At 37.2% G+C, this 15,932-nt stretch overlaps 2 protein-coding genes across 6 annotated transcripts in view; one reads left to right on the forward strand and one right to left on the reverse strand.

Annotated features, from left to right (window-relative positions):
• Positions 1-15,932, forward strand: part of LOC101889441 (limbic system-associated membrane protein) — a 324,341-nt gene that overhangs the window by 256,379 nt on the left and 52,030 nt on the right. The gene's annotated exons all lie outside the window — the stretch shown is intronic.
• LOC131805640 (uncharacterized) lies at positions 7,097-10,031 on the reverse strand. The gene has a single exon (XM_059129062.1). It carries the CDS (start codon positions 9,838-9,840, stop codon positions 9,079-9,081), a length of 762 nt encoding a protein of 253 aa, XP_058985045.1. The 5' UTR covers positions 9,841-10,031; the 3' UTR covers positions 7,097-9,078.

A 15,932-nucleotide genomic window follows, 5' to 3' on the forward strand; every position in this document is an offset into this window, starting at 1 on the left:
TACCAATAAGCTTTCTTGCTGTTCAATGATTGGTTATTAGTTAGCACGTACAAGTGTTGGTGATGGGCTTTGTTGTAGTAACGCCACAAGTTCTGGATTTCAACACGTGTTTATGTTACACCGTAGTGGATTTGATTAGGTATACTCGTATTATCTACTTGTGTGGATACTGATAAATTTAATTATATTGCCAATTTGTAGATAATTTGTACCAACACTTTAATTGTATTTGTCTTTGAAGGCAAAATTATGTATAGTTGGTTTCTCCCAATCCGCAATGTAGGTAGTAAACCAACATAAACCCTTTCTTCAAAAGTATTTTTAGCCAAAGGAAGTGAATTTTGGTATGGCTTTATAATAAAATATAATTTGTCCAGCAACAAAAACGGAAATCCTCATTCACGGCTTTTGACATTTCAGCCGCAAACGAGGAATGTAAGATCGATCTAGCAAATGGAAAAAACGATACTGATTTCATGCATAATTAAGGTCACTGTAAGATCACTTCTTACCTCAGTTTTGGAATTTTTGAAAATTGGGAGATAAAGAAGTTTGTGGTAGTATGTGATAGATCACGATACACGAGTTGTCTAATAATTAATGCAGAAGGTAATTTGTTTAAAATTTTAAATTTACGAAAAAAGAACCAAAAATACCTTTTATTTTCATTAAAACCACACCTCCGTAGAAATTTAGTGTATCACGCAGTTAATTATGATCACGGATTGTTAAAATTTTAATTGATTTTACAAAGCAGACCAACTTTTATTATGTCTTAAAAAACACTTAACAAAATTTTATATATGCTTCGAAAATTCTTTTTTTTTGTGTTTTTTTAATGGAATAATCACTTATTTACTAGCCTGTTGCAGAAATGTAGCTATTTTTATCGCATGAGTTACGATAGAATTTCAGAAGGAAGAGATGAAGAAGATAATATTGAAAATATTACTTCGCAGTACACTGCGTTGCAAAGGATGGTAGAGGCAATCATTTGATTTTATTCTGGGCCATAATTCACCACACGGATTGTTCGATTACCGGTTCTTGCTGTTCGTCGGTGACGATGCTCGAACCGGCTCCGTAGCTATTCGGACGATTCACAGAGTTTTTCTTACTGTTGACTGGTGTGCGACGACTGCATGTGTCAATATCATTTTGATCTGTACCACGAACTTGATCAATATGTCTTCTATAATACTTCCCCTGGAACAGCATTTGATAGTGGACATCTCCCAAACGTTTGGTCACTTTGCCTTTAAGCCATTTGCTAATGCGTGGATGTGCACGTTTTGATCCTTTTCCAATTCCCTGTATTTACAGCTACTCTTCATGAACTGTTTGGCTGTTACTTTACTGCTAGTTTCATGTGGGCGCACTAGATCTACACGTGTTCGTAACTGTCGTCCTAGGAACAACTGTGCTGGGGGCTGACACGTATTCGCATGAGGTGCATTCCTGTACTGTCTCAGTAATTCGTTTAGATTCTGATTCAATGTCACTTTCGTTGTACACATAGCCTTTAATGCATTCTTCACCGTTTGGACACTTCGCTCTGCTTCGCCGATTGTTGCTGGGTGGTAGGGGACAGTAAATTTGTTTTACTTAACGCCAATTCCTTGTATAAAATTCTTGAATTCATCCGAAGAAAAATTCGTTTCATTATCGGAAACTACTATTAATAGTAATCCGTATGTAGCAAACACTTCACCCAGCAATGCAACGGTCATTGACTTGGTAACCTTTACCTCCAAAAATTTAGAGAAGGCATCGCTATTGATGAGTAACACCATTCCCTCAAAGGGACCCGCATAATCTATGTGCACTCGTTTCCGCGGAGCCTTGGGGTACTGCCAATGATGATCTGTGCACTTTTTCGGGACATTTGCATATTTTGCACATTTCTTGCATTCCCTCGCAGTGTTCTCAATGTATTTGTCAATGTCCGGTTAATAAACGAAGGACCTGGCTATGCCTTTCATCTTAACCATTCCTAGATGGGCGCCATGCAAATCTTTCATTAAATCGCCCCGAAATCTAGGAGGGACCGCAATTCGGGGCTCAAACATTAAACACCCTGACGAAACTTTGTAGGTGATTTGTAACCAGCTTTTGACAAACACTGTACACTTTCAAATAACTTTGTAATCCTATCAAGATATGGATCCTTTCTCGTTTCCAGCGCAATTCGTTCAGCAGTTACCGGTAAATGATTAATTTGGCGAAACACGAAACTGTCGAATTCATTAAGGTTATTACATATGGCCTTATCAAAACTGAGCTAATTCACTCTGTTGGCTGGAGTTACTCGAGACAAAAAAATACAGGCATACAGGTACTTGAAAAACTTTTGGACGGCCCACACTATGGACAGTGCCTCTTTATCGATTTGTGAATATCTTTGCTCCGTCGCGTTCATGGTGCGGCTCGCATAAGCCATTGGACGTCCCAGTCCATTAGAAAGACGATGCGACAGAACAGCTCTCAGTCCCGTTTTACTGGCATCCATTGGAAGTAGATTAGGCAATGCTGGATCGTACGGGATCAGTACTTGCGGAGATATCAAGAGTTGCTTAATTGTGGTGTATGCCGCATCTGTATCTTTATTCCAATAGAATGTTCCTTTTCTCAAAACGTCCCGAAGTGGACTCTCAAATGTAGACAGGTTTGGTATGAAATTCGAATAATACGACGCCTTTCCCAAAAATAATTGTAACTCCTCCAACGTTCTTGGGCTTGTCGCATGCATAATCGCTTCAATGTGTTTGTTAGATTTATAAATTCCTTTGACGTCGATTTTGTGACCTAGAAATTCAGTCGATGACGTCACAAATACGCTCTTCTTTTTGTTTAACTTTAATCCAAATTCCTTTAACTTGTATAATGCAGTCTCAAGAACTTTCAACAGATCATCAACATATGTTGCAAACATCAGAATATCGTCGAAAAAATTAAGAATATTAGGAATGTCATCTATAGCCATTTCCATCGTTCTTTGCCAAATAGCAAATGTTGGCGGCTCCATAAAATTCTTGGACGTATCAGTCCATGTGTTGGAGTATCAGCGTCAGGACATGGGCAAATTCCTCGTCAAGGACCAAGTTTGAATACGCGTCTGTAATATCCAAATGGGCAAACACCGTTGAGCCCTTCATCCTGTTGAAAATATCCTCCGCTTTCGGAATTGGGTGTTCATCTATTACAATTTGTGGATTTACGGTTGGTTTGAAGTTACCCCTAATACGTATACCTCCATTCTTCTTCGTCACTTCTGAATACCCTAAGCTTTCGTAAAAACCCGCCGCAATCTTAGCATCTATTTCTTTGGCATACGCATCCCGTAATGCGAATGCGATTTCTCGGGGTCTTTCAAATTTTGACGTAGCATCTTGATTTAATTGCACTTTAATAGGAGGACCTTTGAACTTACCCGCTGCATCACTGAATATATCTTTATATGGGGTTTTTACTGCTATAGATGCTATCTTCTCTCCTGCCGCTGATGACAATTTCATCCTCGTTGATGCTTCTATTGGGTCTTGGAACAATTTGGCAACATTTATTTCTCGAGCAAAATGTGCGATCAACTCACTCACACACATAATGTGTCACAATCGCCATCAACTACGTATAAGTTAAGCCTACGACTGGTTCTGCCCACATTCACCACGGTAGGTCCTATGCGCGTAATCTTGTGCCCCGTATAACTTGAAAATCGCCGGACCGCTTTCTGTAACACTGGTAACTGCTTTATGTTCTTTAAATTCTGCAAGCTAATAATACTGCAAGGAGCACCCGTATCCAGTTCCAATATCCAATTTTTGGCCATCTTTCTTCATTGTGACCATTTTCCGATCGAATGGGCCTTTTGTTCTGACTGTTGCAATCAGAGACGTATGTGCCTCCTCATCCTCATCTGACAACAGCGACTCCTCTATCTGCTTTGTTTTTGACTTGCACACTTTACTTATGTGGCCTACCTTGCTGCATGAAAAACACTTTGCGTTTTTGACTCCCTAGTTTACAAAAGAACTACTATTGGATGGCTATGATCTTGACCATGTACTAAACCTCTTTTTTGGTCAAAATGAATAAAGAAAAACTGCAACGATCAACCCTAGAATATAACAGTAGGCTCTTCAGATATTCGCGGAGGCTTAGCCTCTGTACCCTACCAACCACGGTTTCAAGGCTATAGGTTTTTTGAGACCCCAAAATCATCTTTCGATTCCCCCTAGCTTACCTCACCATCGTAAGAAAATATATCGTGAGTTTAGGAACTCACCTTGAGTAATAACAAGATGTATTTAGATAAATATGGAATTTCATTTATCACATAAAATATATATAATTATGGAGAAATTCATGAAAGCTTAAGTTCTAAAAAATTTGATTCATACTAAATTCTATGGGAAATTATATATATGTACATCAATTGTATAACAGATTGAATATATCCTTGCTAGTTCTTCAATATTTTAAATAAGTATTTGATTATTGAAATTTCTTGAATTTTAAAATACATTGAAGGGAATTTTGTATCAAAGATATAATTTTAGATATAATTTAACAAAGGACATTGTTTTTTGGTTGCTTCGTGAGACATACAATTCTGGCAATCACTTGATTTTGGAAAATACATTCTTTTCTTAAAAAAAGCACTAACTTATTACAGAAATAACAAAATCAAACTTATCTTTATGCAAAAAGGATAAACAAAAGGATCAAATTTTTACCATATGAATTCCTGGCAATAGCAAAATTATTTTATAGAAACTAACCAAAGGATTGATTTTTGGTGTACTGGTAGATCCTTGATCCTTTCGTTTTATCCTTATTTTTAATTCAGTTTTTGGATATGTAAATATTTTAAGACTTTTTTAATTCATTTTTGGTTTTTACTCACTTTTGTTGTTTTTTTTATATTTTTTTAAAGGATTTTATGTTGATCCTTTACTTATCTCAACACATTGTTTCTTCGCTGTACTTTGATCCTCGAGGCCTCGATGAATGCTTGTATTGCGTGTTTTTTAAGAATATAGGTGTATTGGTGCGTTTTGTTGTAGGGTTTAAAGAATTTTAAGTGTTAAAATATTTGCTTATTTGAAGGAACTCAATTTTTCTGTGTTTAATACTTATGAAACTCGTTGCAATTTAAATTTTTAGAACTAAAGTATTCTGTGTTGGTGGCGTGATTTGAACCCACGATGCTATGATTACTGGTCACTAGTTGTGCCCTTAGACGACTGGACTATTGAGCTGTGTTGGCAAGGATGGCTTCAGCGCAGGTTTTACTAGTTGATGTTACCAATAAGCTTTCTTGCTGTTCAATGATTGGTTATTAGTTAGCACGTACAAGTGTTGGTGATGGGCTTTGTTGTAGTAACGCCACAAGTTCTGGATTTCAACACGTGTTTATGTTACACCGTAGTGGATTTGATTAGGTATACTCGTATTATCTACTTGTGTGGATACTGATAAATTTAATTATATTGCCAATTTGTAGATAATTTGTACCAACACTTTAATTGTATTTGTCTTTGAAGGCAAAATTATGTATAGTTGGTTTCTCCCAATCCGCAATGTAGGTAGTAAACCAACATAAACCCTTTCTTCAAAAGTATTTTTAGCCAAAGGAAGTGAATTTTGGTATGGCTTTATAATAAAATATAATTTGTCCAGCAACAAAAACGGAAATCCTCATTCACGGCTTTTGACATTTCAGCCGCAAACGAGGAATGTAAGATCGATCTAGCAAATGGAAAAAACGATACTGATTTCATGCATAATTAAGGTCACTGTAAGATCACTTCTTACCTCAGTTTTGGAATTTTTGAAAATTGGGAGATAAAGAAGTTTGTGGTAGTATGTGATAGATCACGATACACGAGTTGTCTAATAATTAATGCAGAAGGTAATTTGTTTAAAATTTTAAATTTACGAAAAAAGAACCAAAAATACCTTTTATTTTCATTAAAACCACACCTCCGTAGAAATTTAGTGTATCACGCAGTTAATTATGATCACGGATTGTTAAAATTTTAATTGATTTTACAAAGCAGACCAACTTTTATTATGTCTTAAAAAACACTTAACAAAATTTTATATATGCTTCGAAAATTCTTTTTTTTTGTGTTTTTTTAATGGAATAATCACTTATTTACTAGCCTGTTGCAGAAATGTAGCTATTTTTATCGCATGAGTTACGATAGAATTTCAGAAGGAAGAGATGAAGAAGATAATATTGAAAATATTACTTCGCAGTACACTGCGTTGCAAAGGATGGTAGAGGCAATCATTTGATTTTATTCTGGGCCATAATTCACCACACGGATTGTTCGATTACCGGTTCTTGCTGTTCGTCGGTGACGATGCTCGAACCGGCTCCGTAGCTATTCGGACGATTCACAGAGTTTTTCTTACTGTTGACTGGTGTGCGACGACTGCATGTGTCAATATCATTTTGATCTGTACCACGAACTTGATCAATATGTCTTCTATAATACTTCCCCTGGAACAGCATTTGATAGTGGACATCTCCCAAACGTTTGGTCACTTTGCCTTTAAGCCATTTGCTAATGCGTGGATGTGCACGTTTTGATCCTTTTCCAATTCCCTGTATTTACAGCTACTCTTCATGAACTGTTTGGCTGTTACTTTACTGCTAGTTTCATGTGGGCGCACTAGATCTACACGTGTTCGTAACTGTCGTCCTAGGAACAACTGTGCTGGGGGCTGACACGTATTCGCATGAGGTGCATTCCTGTACTGTCTCAGTAATTCGTTTAGATTCTGATTCAATGTCACTTTCGTTGTACACATAGCCTTTAATGCATTCTTCACCGTTTGGACACTTCGCTCTGCTTCGCCGATTGTTGCTGGGTGGTAGGGGACAGTAAATTTGTTTTACTTAACGCCAATTCCTTGTATAAAATTCTTGAATTCATCCGAAGAAAAATTCGTTTCATTATCGGAAACTACTATTAATAGTAATCCGTATGTAGCAAACACTTCACCCAGCAATGCAACGGTCATTGACTTGGTAACCTTTACCTCCAAAAATTTAGAGAAGGCATGGCTATTGATGAGTAACACCATTCCCTCAAAGGGACCCGCATAATCTATGTGCACTCGTTTCCGCGGAGCCTTGGGGTACTGCCAATGATGATCTGTGCACTTTTTCGGGACATTTGCATATTTTGCACATTTCTTGCATTCCCTCGCAGTGTTCTCAATGTATTTGTCAATGTCCGGTTAATAAACGAAGGACCTGGCTATGCCTTTCATCTTAACCATTCCTAGATGGGCGCCATGCAAATCTTTCATTAAATCGCCCCGAAATCTAGGAGGGACCGCAATTCGGGGCTCAAACATTAAACACCCTGACGAAACTTTGTAGGTGATTTGTAACCAGCTTTTGACAAACACTGTACACTTTCAAATAACTTTGTAATCCTATCAAGATATGGATCCTTTCTCGTTTCCAGCGCAATTCGTTCAGCAGTTACCGGTAAATGATTAATTTGGCGAAACACGAAACTGTCGAATTCATTAAGGTTATTACATATGGCCTTATCAAAACTGAGCTAATTCACTCTGTTGGCTGGAGTTACTCGAGACAAAAAAATACAGGCATACAGGTACTTGAAAAACTTTTGGACGGCCCACACTATGGACAGTGCCTCTTTATCGATTTGTGAATATCTTTGCTCCGTCGCGTTCATGGTGCGGCTCGCATAAGCCATTGGACGTCCCAGTCCATTAGAAAGACGATGCGACAGAACAGCTCTCAGTCCCGTTTTACTGGCATCCATTGGAAGTAGATTAGGCAATGCTGGATCGTACGGGATCAGTACTTGCGGAGATATCAAGAGTTGCTTAATTGTGGTGTATGCCGCATCTGTATCTTTATTCCAATAGAATGTTCCTTTTCTCAAAACGTCCCGAAGTGGACTCTCAAATGTAGACAGGTTTGGTATGAAATTCGAATAATACGACGCCTTTCCCAAAAATAATTGTAACTCCTCCAACGTTCTTGGGCTTGTCGCATGCATAATCGCTTCAATGTGTTTGTTAGATTTATAAATTCCTTTGACGTCGATTTTGTGACCTAGAAATTCAGTCGATGACGTCACAAATACGCTCTTCTTTTTGTTTAACTTTAATCCAAATTCCTTTAACTTGTATAATGCAGTCTCAAGAACTTTCAACAGATCATCAACATATGTTGCAAACATCAGAATATCGTCGAAAAAATTAAGAATATTAGGAATGTCATCTATAGCCATTTCCATCGTTCTTTGCCAAATAGCAAATGTTGGCGGCTCCATAAAATTCTTGGACGTATCAGTCCATGTGTTGGAGTATCAGCGTCAGGACATGGGCAAATTCCTCGTCAAGGACCAAGTTTGAATACGCGTCTGTAATATCCAAATGGGCAAACACCGTTGAGCCCTTCATCCTGTTGAAAATATCCTCCGCTTTCGGAATTGGGTGTTCATCTATTACAATTTGTGGATTTACGGTTGGTTTGAAGTTACCCCTAATACGTATACCTCCATTCTTCTTCGTCACTTCTGAATACCCTAAGCTTTCGTAAAAACCCGCCGCAATCTTAGCATCTATTTCTTTGGCATACGCATCCCGTAATGCGAATGCGATTTCTCGGGGTCTTTCAAATTTTGACGTAGCATCTTGATTTAATTGCACTTTAATAGGAGGACCTTTGAACTTACCCGCTGCATCACTGAATATATCTTTATATGGGGTTTTTACTGCTATAGATGCTATCTTCTCTCCTGCCGCTGATGACAATTTCATCCTCGTTGATGCTTCTATTGGGTCTTGGAACAATTTGGCAACATTTATTTCTCGAGCAAAATGTGCGATCAACTCACTCACACACATAATGTGTCACAATCGCCATCAACTACGTATAAGTTAAGCCTACGACTGGTTCTGCCCACATTCACCACGGTAGGTCCTATGCGCGTAATCTTGTGCCCCGTATAACTTGAAAATCGCCGGACCGCTTTCTGTAACACTGGTAACTGCTTTATGTTCTTTAAATTCTGCAAGCTAATAATACTGCAAGGAGCACCCGTATCCAGTTCCAATATCCAATTTTTGGCCATCTTTCTTCATTGTGACCATTTTCCGATCGAATGGGCCTTTTGTTCTGACTGTTGCAATCAGAGACGTATGTGCCTCCTCATCCTCATCTGACAACAGCGACTCCTCTATCTGCTTTGTTTTTGACTTGCACACTTTACTTATGTGGCCTACCTTGCTGCATGAAAAACACTTTGCGTTTTTGAATTTACAATCCTTCAGTACGTGTCGACCACCACAACCATAACATCTTACCTCCGTAGTTTTATGCGACTTCTGCTTCACACCATTTTTCGTCTTGACTGGAATAAATCCCAATTTGCATGTCGGTTCTGTAGTAATATTCTCACCTGTATTTACTACACCCGTTGATACTTGAGTTAACTCCTTTGCCGTGGCACACTCATATGCCACTGCGAAACTTTTTGGTTGCTTAGTAACAATCTCGTCACAAATGTTGCAGAATTCCACTCCAAATATCATCTGCTCAGTCAGCATCCCATCCAGGAATGCCCCATAGTCACACGAAGCCGCAGGTTGCTTCAAGCGCAGTGAAAAATTTGCCAACGATTCCCCTACATCTTTGCGTATCTGTCGAAATCTGAAACTTTCCGCATAAATATTTCTCCTCCCTTCGAAATGATTTATTAATTTGATTTCTTCATATTTCATTTCTTCTGGCCTCTTAGGACTAATTAGAAATTTGAGCACCCATATGTACGCGCGCATAATTATGATAATCCTCTTGAGCAATCGTGCTCAATTTCAACGCCCAATCGAATCTGTCAAAATAGTCTTAAACCGTTGAGCCATCTGTGCTTTTGTATTCGCTTATTGCAAACCGGGCGGTCTTGTTGTATTTATGTCTTCTGACGTTACAGACTGCGGCCGCGAAGGAAGCAAAAAACTGCACCCAACTGCTCCTGGTTCATCGTGCCTGTCCACTTCTGACTGTATACTCAAAGTCTGAAGTCTAATTCTGTTTATTTCATTAAGAAAGATTGTGATGTACAAGTTACCACAGTAAAATATAAATTAATAACTAAAGAATATGGAATTAGAAATGTTAGTGAAAGTAGGGTTGCCATCTGGCAGATAAAATAAAAGTAATGTCAATATCGAGTTTACATATACAACACCATGCGAAATGGTGGCTTCAGCGTACATTCCGCGTTCCGAACTCAGCTAAGCTTTTTTGTGTCTAATATCGATAGGATAGAGGTAGTAGTAGTGGTGAACCATTACTTTTATCCTAAATATACAAGCCCAGCTCGGAAACCTAGTAACACATTATCTAAGGACTAGAGACCGAAAGGAAAGGTTTGAAAGTTATTTACCTTTTGGGAAGATATATGTATATACGGCAACAGTCCAAAGTTTGTTATAATATTTAAGATTGCTTGGGTTTGTAATTACCCCAAGAATACCGGCCAATGATATAGGATATATGATTATTTTAAAAATCTTGGTGAGTCAATATTGTCCATCTACGAACAAACTCAAATAAAATTCTTATTTTTTTTATTATGAACTTGGGTTCTTTTTTTAAGACATCACTACAACACACTTTCCTAATAACGAAAAATAGTTATGGTAACTGAGGAAATTTTGACTGATGATAACAATCACCCACTTAATGCAAACCAAATTGCCAATTTCCAATATATTGCTCAGCCTTCTAAGATAAATTGGTGACACCCGCCGCTGAATTTTCTTCAAGAAATGTCAACAATGCCAAATCAATACAAGATAGTTGATGCTGCACCTCAACAGAATGCAATTCAACCTGTGTCAATGACACATTTAAAATAATTCCTCGATTTTGGAAATAAAATTCATCGCATTGGTTTGTTCAGGTAGAAGCGCAATCTGCTTTGAATGGAATAGATTCCGAGCAAATGAAATACATTATAATTATATCGAAATGGGATACCGTATTCCTGACGCATGCAAGTGATATCGTCTTGAATCCTCACCAAATCTTTAAACCACCTTGAAAAATGTTTGATGGAACATTTTTCCGTGTACGAGGAGAAACGTATAAATGCACGAAGCAACTCAACGACTTCGGGTATATGTTATTATCACCGTCGTTTTAGGCAGAGAGTTAGGAAGTGCCTAAACCAGGCATCTTCCACAGCAATCAAACATTAGAAAATCAATCGGTCACTAGAGGCGAGATGCGATCGGTCTAGCCAAAAAAAATCGCATATTTGTTCATGATAAAATGATAGGAAAGTATTTTCTAATCGACACAGACATTTCCGTTATACCCGTGGATCATATGAAACCCCACAGTCGTCCCAAAAATACACTCTTTTTGCTGCAAATGGTATATCAATCAAAACCTATGGAATAAAAATACAAACTCTAGCACTTGGTTTTCGAAGACCATTTCCATGTAAATTTGTGTATGATGGTGTGTCTCATACTATCACCGGAGCTGATTTTTTTAAAGCATTATGGTTTACTGGTTGATATGAAGCGCTGCATATCCGTAGATCCAAAAACTGCCATCAACATTAACATTAAGGAGGAAAATTGTTAATATCATAATTTACTAACTCAATTTCCAGGCATTACGAGCATATCAGGAAAAAAAAAACAAAAGGTTCCTTTTGATAATTTAGCCATATCGAAACAAGAATTTCATTGCACGCTAGATCAAGGAGATTAGTGTTCTTCGAAAAGCTGCTGGTCCAGTTTTCTATACATGGCACCAACAAAGGATGTCGAATGTAATTTTTTGATTGGATTGTGCTGAATTGTTTCGGAAGGACTATCTTAAATATTTAAATTCTTAGTGGAAAACTTTGAAAACGCGAAATTTTGGAAATATCACATAATTTTATTTTTGTCGATGTAAAGTTAGTGAATTCGTTATGAAACTTGGCAAATTTCGGATGACTATGACATTTACGATAAATGAAGGTTTGAATTTTAAACGAAGAAGTTAACTAGAGAAATTGTTGATGATTCTGTGCTGGATTTTTATTGAGTAGTTGTGATTTTCTTCTTGCTGTAATTGAACACCATATTCGCATATCGCATATGTCGTTACGATCATTGAAACTTAAAGTTATCGTTTCATTATCACCAGCATTGTAACGCATTGAAGTTTCAAAGAGAAACCCACGACTTATATTCACCTTGAAATGGAGGGTATACCACTTTTGCCATTCCGTTTGTAACATCCCTAAATATTCGTCGTAGACCCCATCAAGTATGTATATATTCATAATCAGCATATAGAAAAATGGCGAGAAAATGTGGGTAATATCATCGAAATACCGGAAGTACCTTCATATTGGGACTGTACGAAATTATTGGTAGTGCTAGTAAAATTTCAATACTACTAAATGGTAAGTGGTAGTGGAGAATGAAATTGCGCCACTACTAGCCGTTTGGTTGTATTTAAAAAATGCTCTGCTACTAAATTTTAGTACAACTAAAAAACGCCATGTATATAAGTATTATCAGTTATCATGAAGTTAACTGAAGTGAAAAGCAAAAAGTGAGTTTAATGATTAAATTAGTGATTTTTTTTTTTAAATTTAGCTATAAAGCAATTAAAATTTTACTTACACTAACATTTAATGGTAGAGAAATTTTATTTTAAATACCAACAAATGAATAATGGTAGTGGAATTGGATTTTCATTACCACTAGAATTTTAGCGGTAGTGAAAAAATGTTACTACCACTAATTGAGTGCTGGAAGTGAAATTGTTAGTGTACTAAAAATATAGTGCTAATTTTTACTCAGATATTCAAATGTTTAAGAATAAAAATATTTCTGCCAGAACAATATCAGTATAACATTCCTAAGTGTTTGTAAATTTTGTCGAAATTCTGTGTGTCCGGGTATCTTTGACCCCCAGGGTCTCAGATAGGATATTTCTGTAAGGAAAATACAAGTATAATTGGAAAGTTTATGAAAAGTATATACTAGCCAAATATTCCACAGTTTATGATCGCCAAATTGAGCGACTTTTATCGGAATGAAGAGTACATCTTACTCAAATATTTGAAAGTTAATGATAGCCAAATTAGGCAACTTTTCTCGGAATCTATGTATTGGGATAACTTTGACACCCTCTGTCAATACAAAATTAGCATAACTGAAAACCTTATGAAGAGCTCTTTCTACCCAAATATTTAAAAGTTTATGATAATGGCGACTTTAAGAATCGATTTAGAAATCACCTGTGATCTAGCTAGCATATTTCTGTCATGTCAACACTAGTTTCACTGGAAAGTTTATAAAGATTACCTTCTACCCAAATATTCAAAAGTTCAAAAAATCATCAAAATCAGCGACTAGGATATTTCTCTTAGGACAATATTGTTAACACTGGAAAGTTTATAAAAAGTACTCCCTTCTCATATATCCCAAAGCTCAAGAATCGATTTAAAAGTGGCCAAATTCAGTGACTTTTTTCGGTCTTGCTAAGATATCTCTGCTAAGACAATACTACCCAAATATTTAAAAATCAATGTGTCGGGATAACTTTGACTTTTTTACTTCGAAGAGTATGTAAAAGGGAGACAATTGGGTAACCTTGATTTACAAATTACGAAATCGACATTTTCCGACCTCAGCTAGGATATTTCTCCCAGCACAAATGCTATAAAGAGTTCTTCCTAATCAAATATGTAAAAGTCTATGCTTTGATTTAAAAATCCCGAAAATCACAGACATTTCTTGCAATTCTATTGGTCATGTAAAAGTGCCATTGCGTGCACCTGAATATTTCTGCCTGGCCAAGAAAATAAACGCTTCAAAGCCTATAAAGAGTACATGCTATTCAAATATTTAAAATTTTAAGATTCTATTTAAAACCGTAATATTCGGCGACTATTTTTGGATTTCTATAAGTCAGGGTAACTTGTCTTCCTGTGGCCAAGCTAGGACGTTTCTTCTAGAACAATATTAGTATCACTCGGTAGTTAATGAAGATTATAACTTTAACTCCCTGTGCCTCAACTAGGATATTTCTACCATGACAATATTGTATTACTGAAAACTTTATAAGGAGTAAATCCTACGCAAATATTAAAAACTTAAAGACTCAATTAAAAGTTACCAATTCGGTAATTGCTGTCGGAATTCTATTTGCACGGATAATTTTGATTACCCGTGCCCCAGCTGGGATATTTCTTCCAGGACAATATAAGAATCACTGGAGTTCTTAGAAGGAGTAATTTTTTAAACAAATATTACAAAGTTAAAGATTCGTGCAGATTCGTAAATTCGGCAACTCTTATCACAATACTATGTATCAGGATAATTTTGATCCCCTGTGCCCCAGCTAGGATATTTCTGCCAAGGCAATACTAGTATCACTTACGGCGGCAGAAATGTCCTAAAGCTTATGAAGAATTCTTCGTTCTACATACTACGTTCTACGTTCTACATATTGTAATAGAATACACCATGCGTTTCTCTCATTTTAATATCCATATGGGTCTTATACGGCGATTCATTAGAAACCATGTGAATAATACTATCTACGTATATATTTGATGATCTGTGCACTTTTTCGGGACATTTGCATATTTTGCACATTTCTTGCATTCCCTCGCAGTGTTCTCAATGTATTTGTCAATGCCCGGTTAATAAACGAAGGACCTGGCTATGCCTTTCATCCTAACCATTCCTAGAAGGACCACAATTCGGGGCTCAAACATTAAACACCCTGACGAAACTTTGTAGGTGATTTGTAACCAGCTTTTGACAAACACTGTACACTTTCAAATAACTTTGCAATCCTACCAAGATATGGATCCTTTCTCGTTTCCAGCGCAATTCGTTCAGCAGTTACCGGTAAATGACTAATTTGGCGAAACGCGAAACTGTCGAATTCATCAAGGTTATTACATATGGCATTATCAAAACTGAGCTAATTCACTCTGTTGGCTGGAGTTACTCGAGACAAAAAAAATACAGGCATACAGGTACTTGAAAAACTTTTGGACGGCCCACACTATGGACAGTGCCTCTTTATCGATTTGTGAATATCTTTGCTCCGTCGCGTTCATGGTGCGGCTCGCATAAGCCATTGGACGTCCCAGTCCATTAGAAAGACGATGCGACAGAACAGCTCTCAGTCCCGTTTTACTGGCATCCATTGGAAGTAGATTAGGCAATGCTGGATCGTACGGGATCAGTACTTGCGGAGATATCAAGAGTTGCTTAGTTGTGGTGTATGCCGCATCTGTATCTTTATTCCAATAGAAAGTTCCTTTTCTCAAAACGTCCCGAAGTGGCCTCTCAAGTGTAGACAGGTTTGGTATGAAATTCGAATAATACGACGCCTTTCCCAAAAATAATTGTAACTCCTCCAACGTTCTTGGGCTTGTCGCATGCATAATCGCTTCAATGTGTTTGTTAGATTTATAAATTCCTTTGGCGTCGATTTTGTGACCTAGAAATTCAATCGATGACGTCACAAATACGCACTTCTTTTTGTTTAACTTTAATCCAAATTCCTTTAACTTGTATAATGCAGTCTCAAGAACTTTCAACAGATCATCAACATATGTTGCAAACATCAGAATATCGTCGAAAAAATTAAGAATATTAGGAATGTCATCAATAGCCATTTCCATCGTTCTTTGCCAAATAGCAAATGTTGGCGGCTCCATAAAATTCTTGGACGTATCAGTCCATGTTTTGGAGTATCAGCGTCAGGACATGGGCAAATTCCTCGTCAAGGACCAAGTTTGAATACGCGTCTGTAATATCCAAATGGGCAAACACCGTTGAGCCCTTCATCCTGTTGAAAATATCCTCCGCTTTCGGAATTGGGTGTTCGTCTA

Source organism: Musca domestica, unplaced genomic scaffold (genome assembly GCF_030504385.1).
Source record: "Musca domestica strain aabys unplaced genomic scaffold, Musca_domestica.polishedcontigs.V.1.1 6, whole genome shotgun sequence".
Lineage (NCBI taxonomy): Eukaryota > Metazoa > Arthropoda > Insecta > Diptera > Muscidae > Musca > Musca domestica.

Bases quoted from the DNA above. Each gene is read 5' to 3' on its own strand.
- LOC131805640 (XM_059129062.1), bottom strand. From the start codon at position 9,840: ATGCGCGCGTACATATGGGTGCTCAAATTTCTAATTAGTCCTAAGAGG.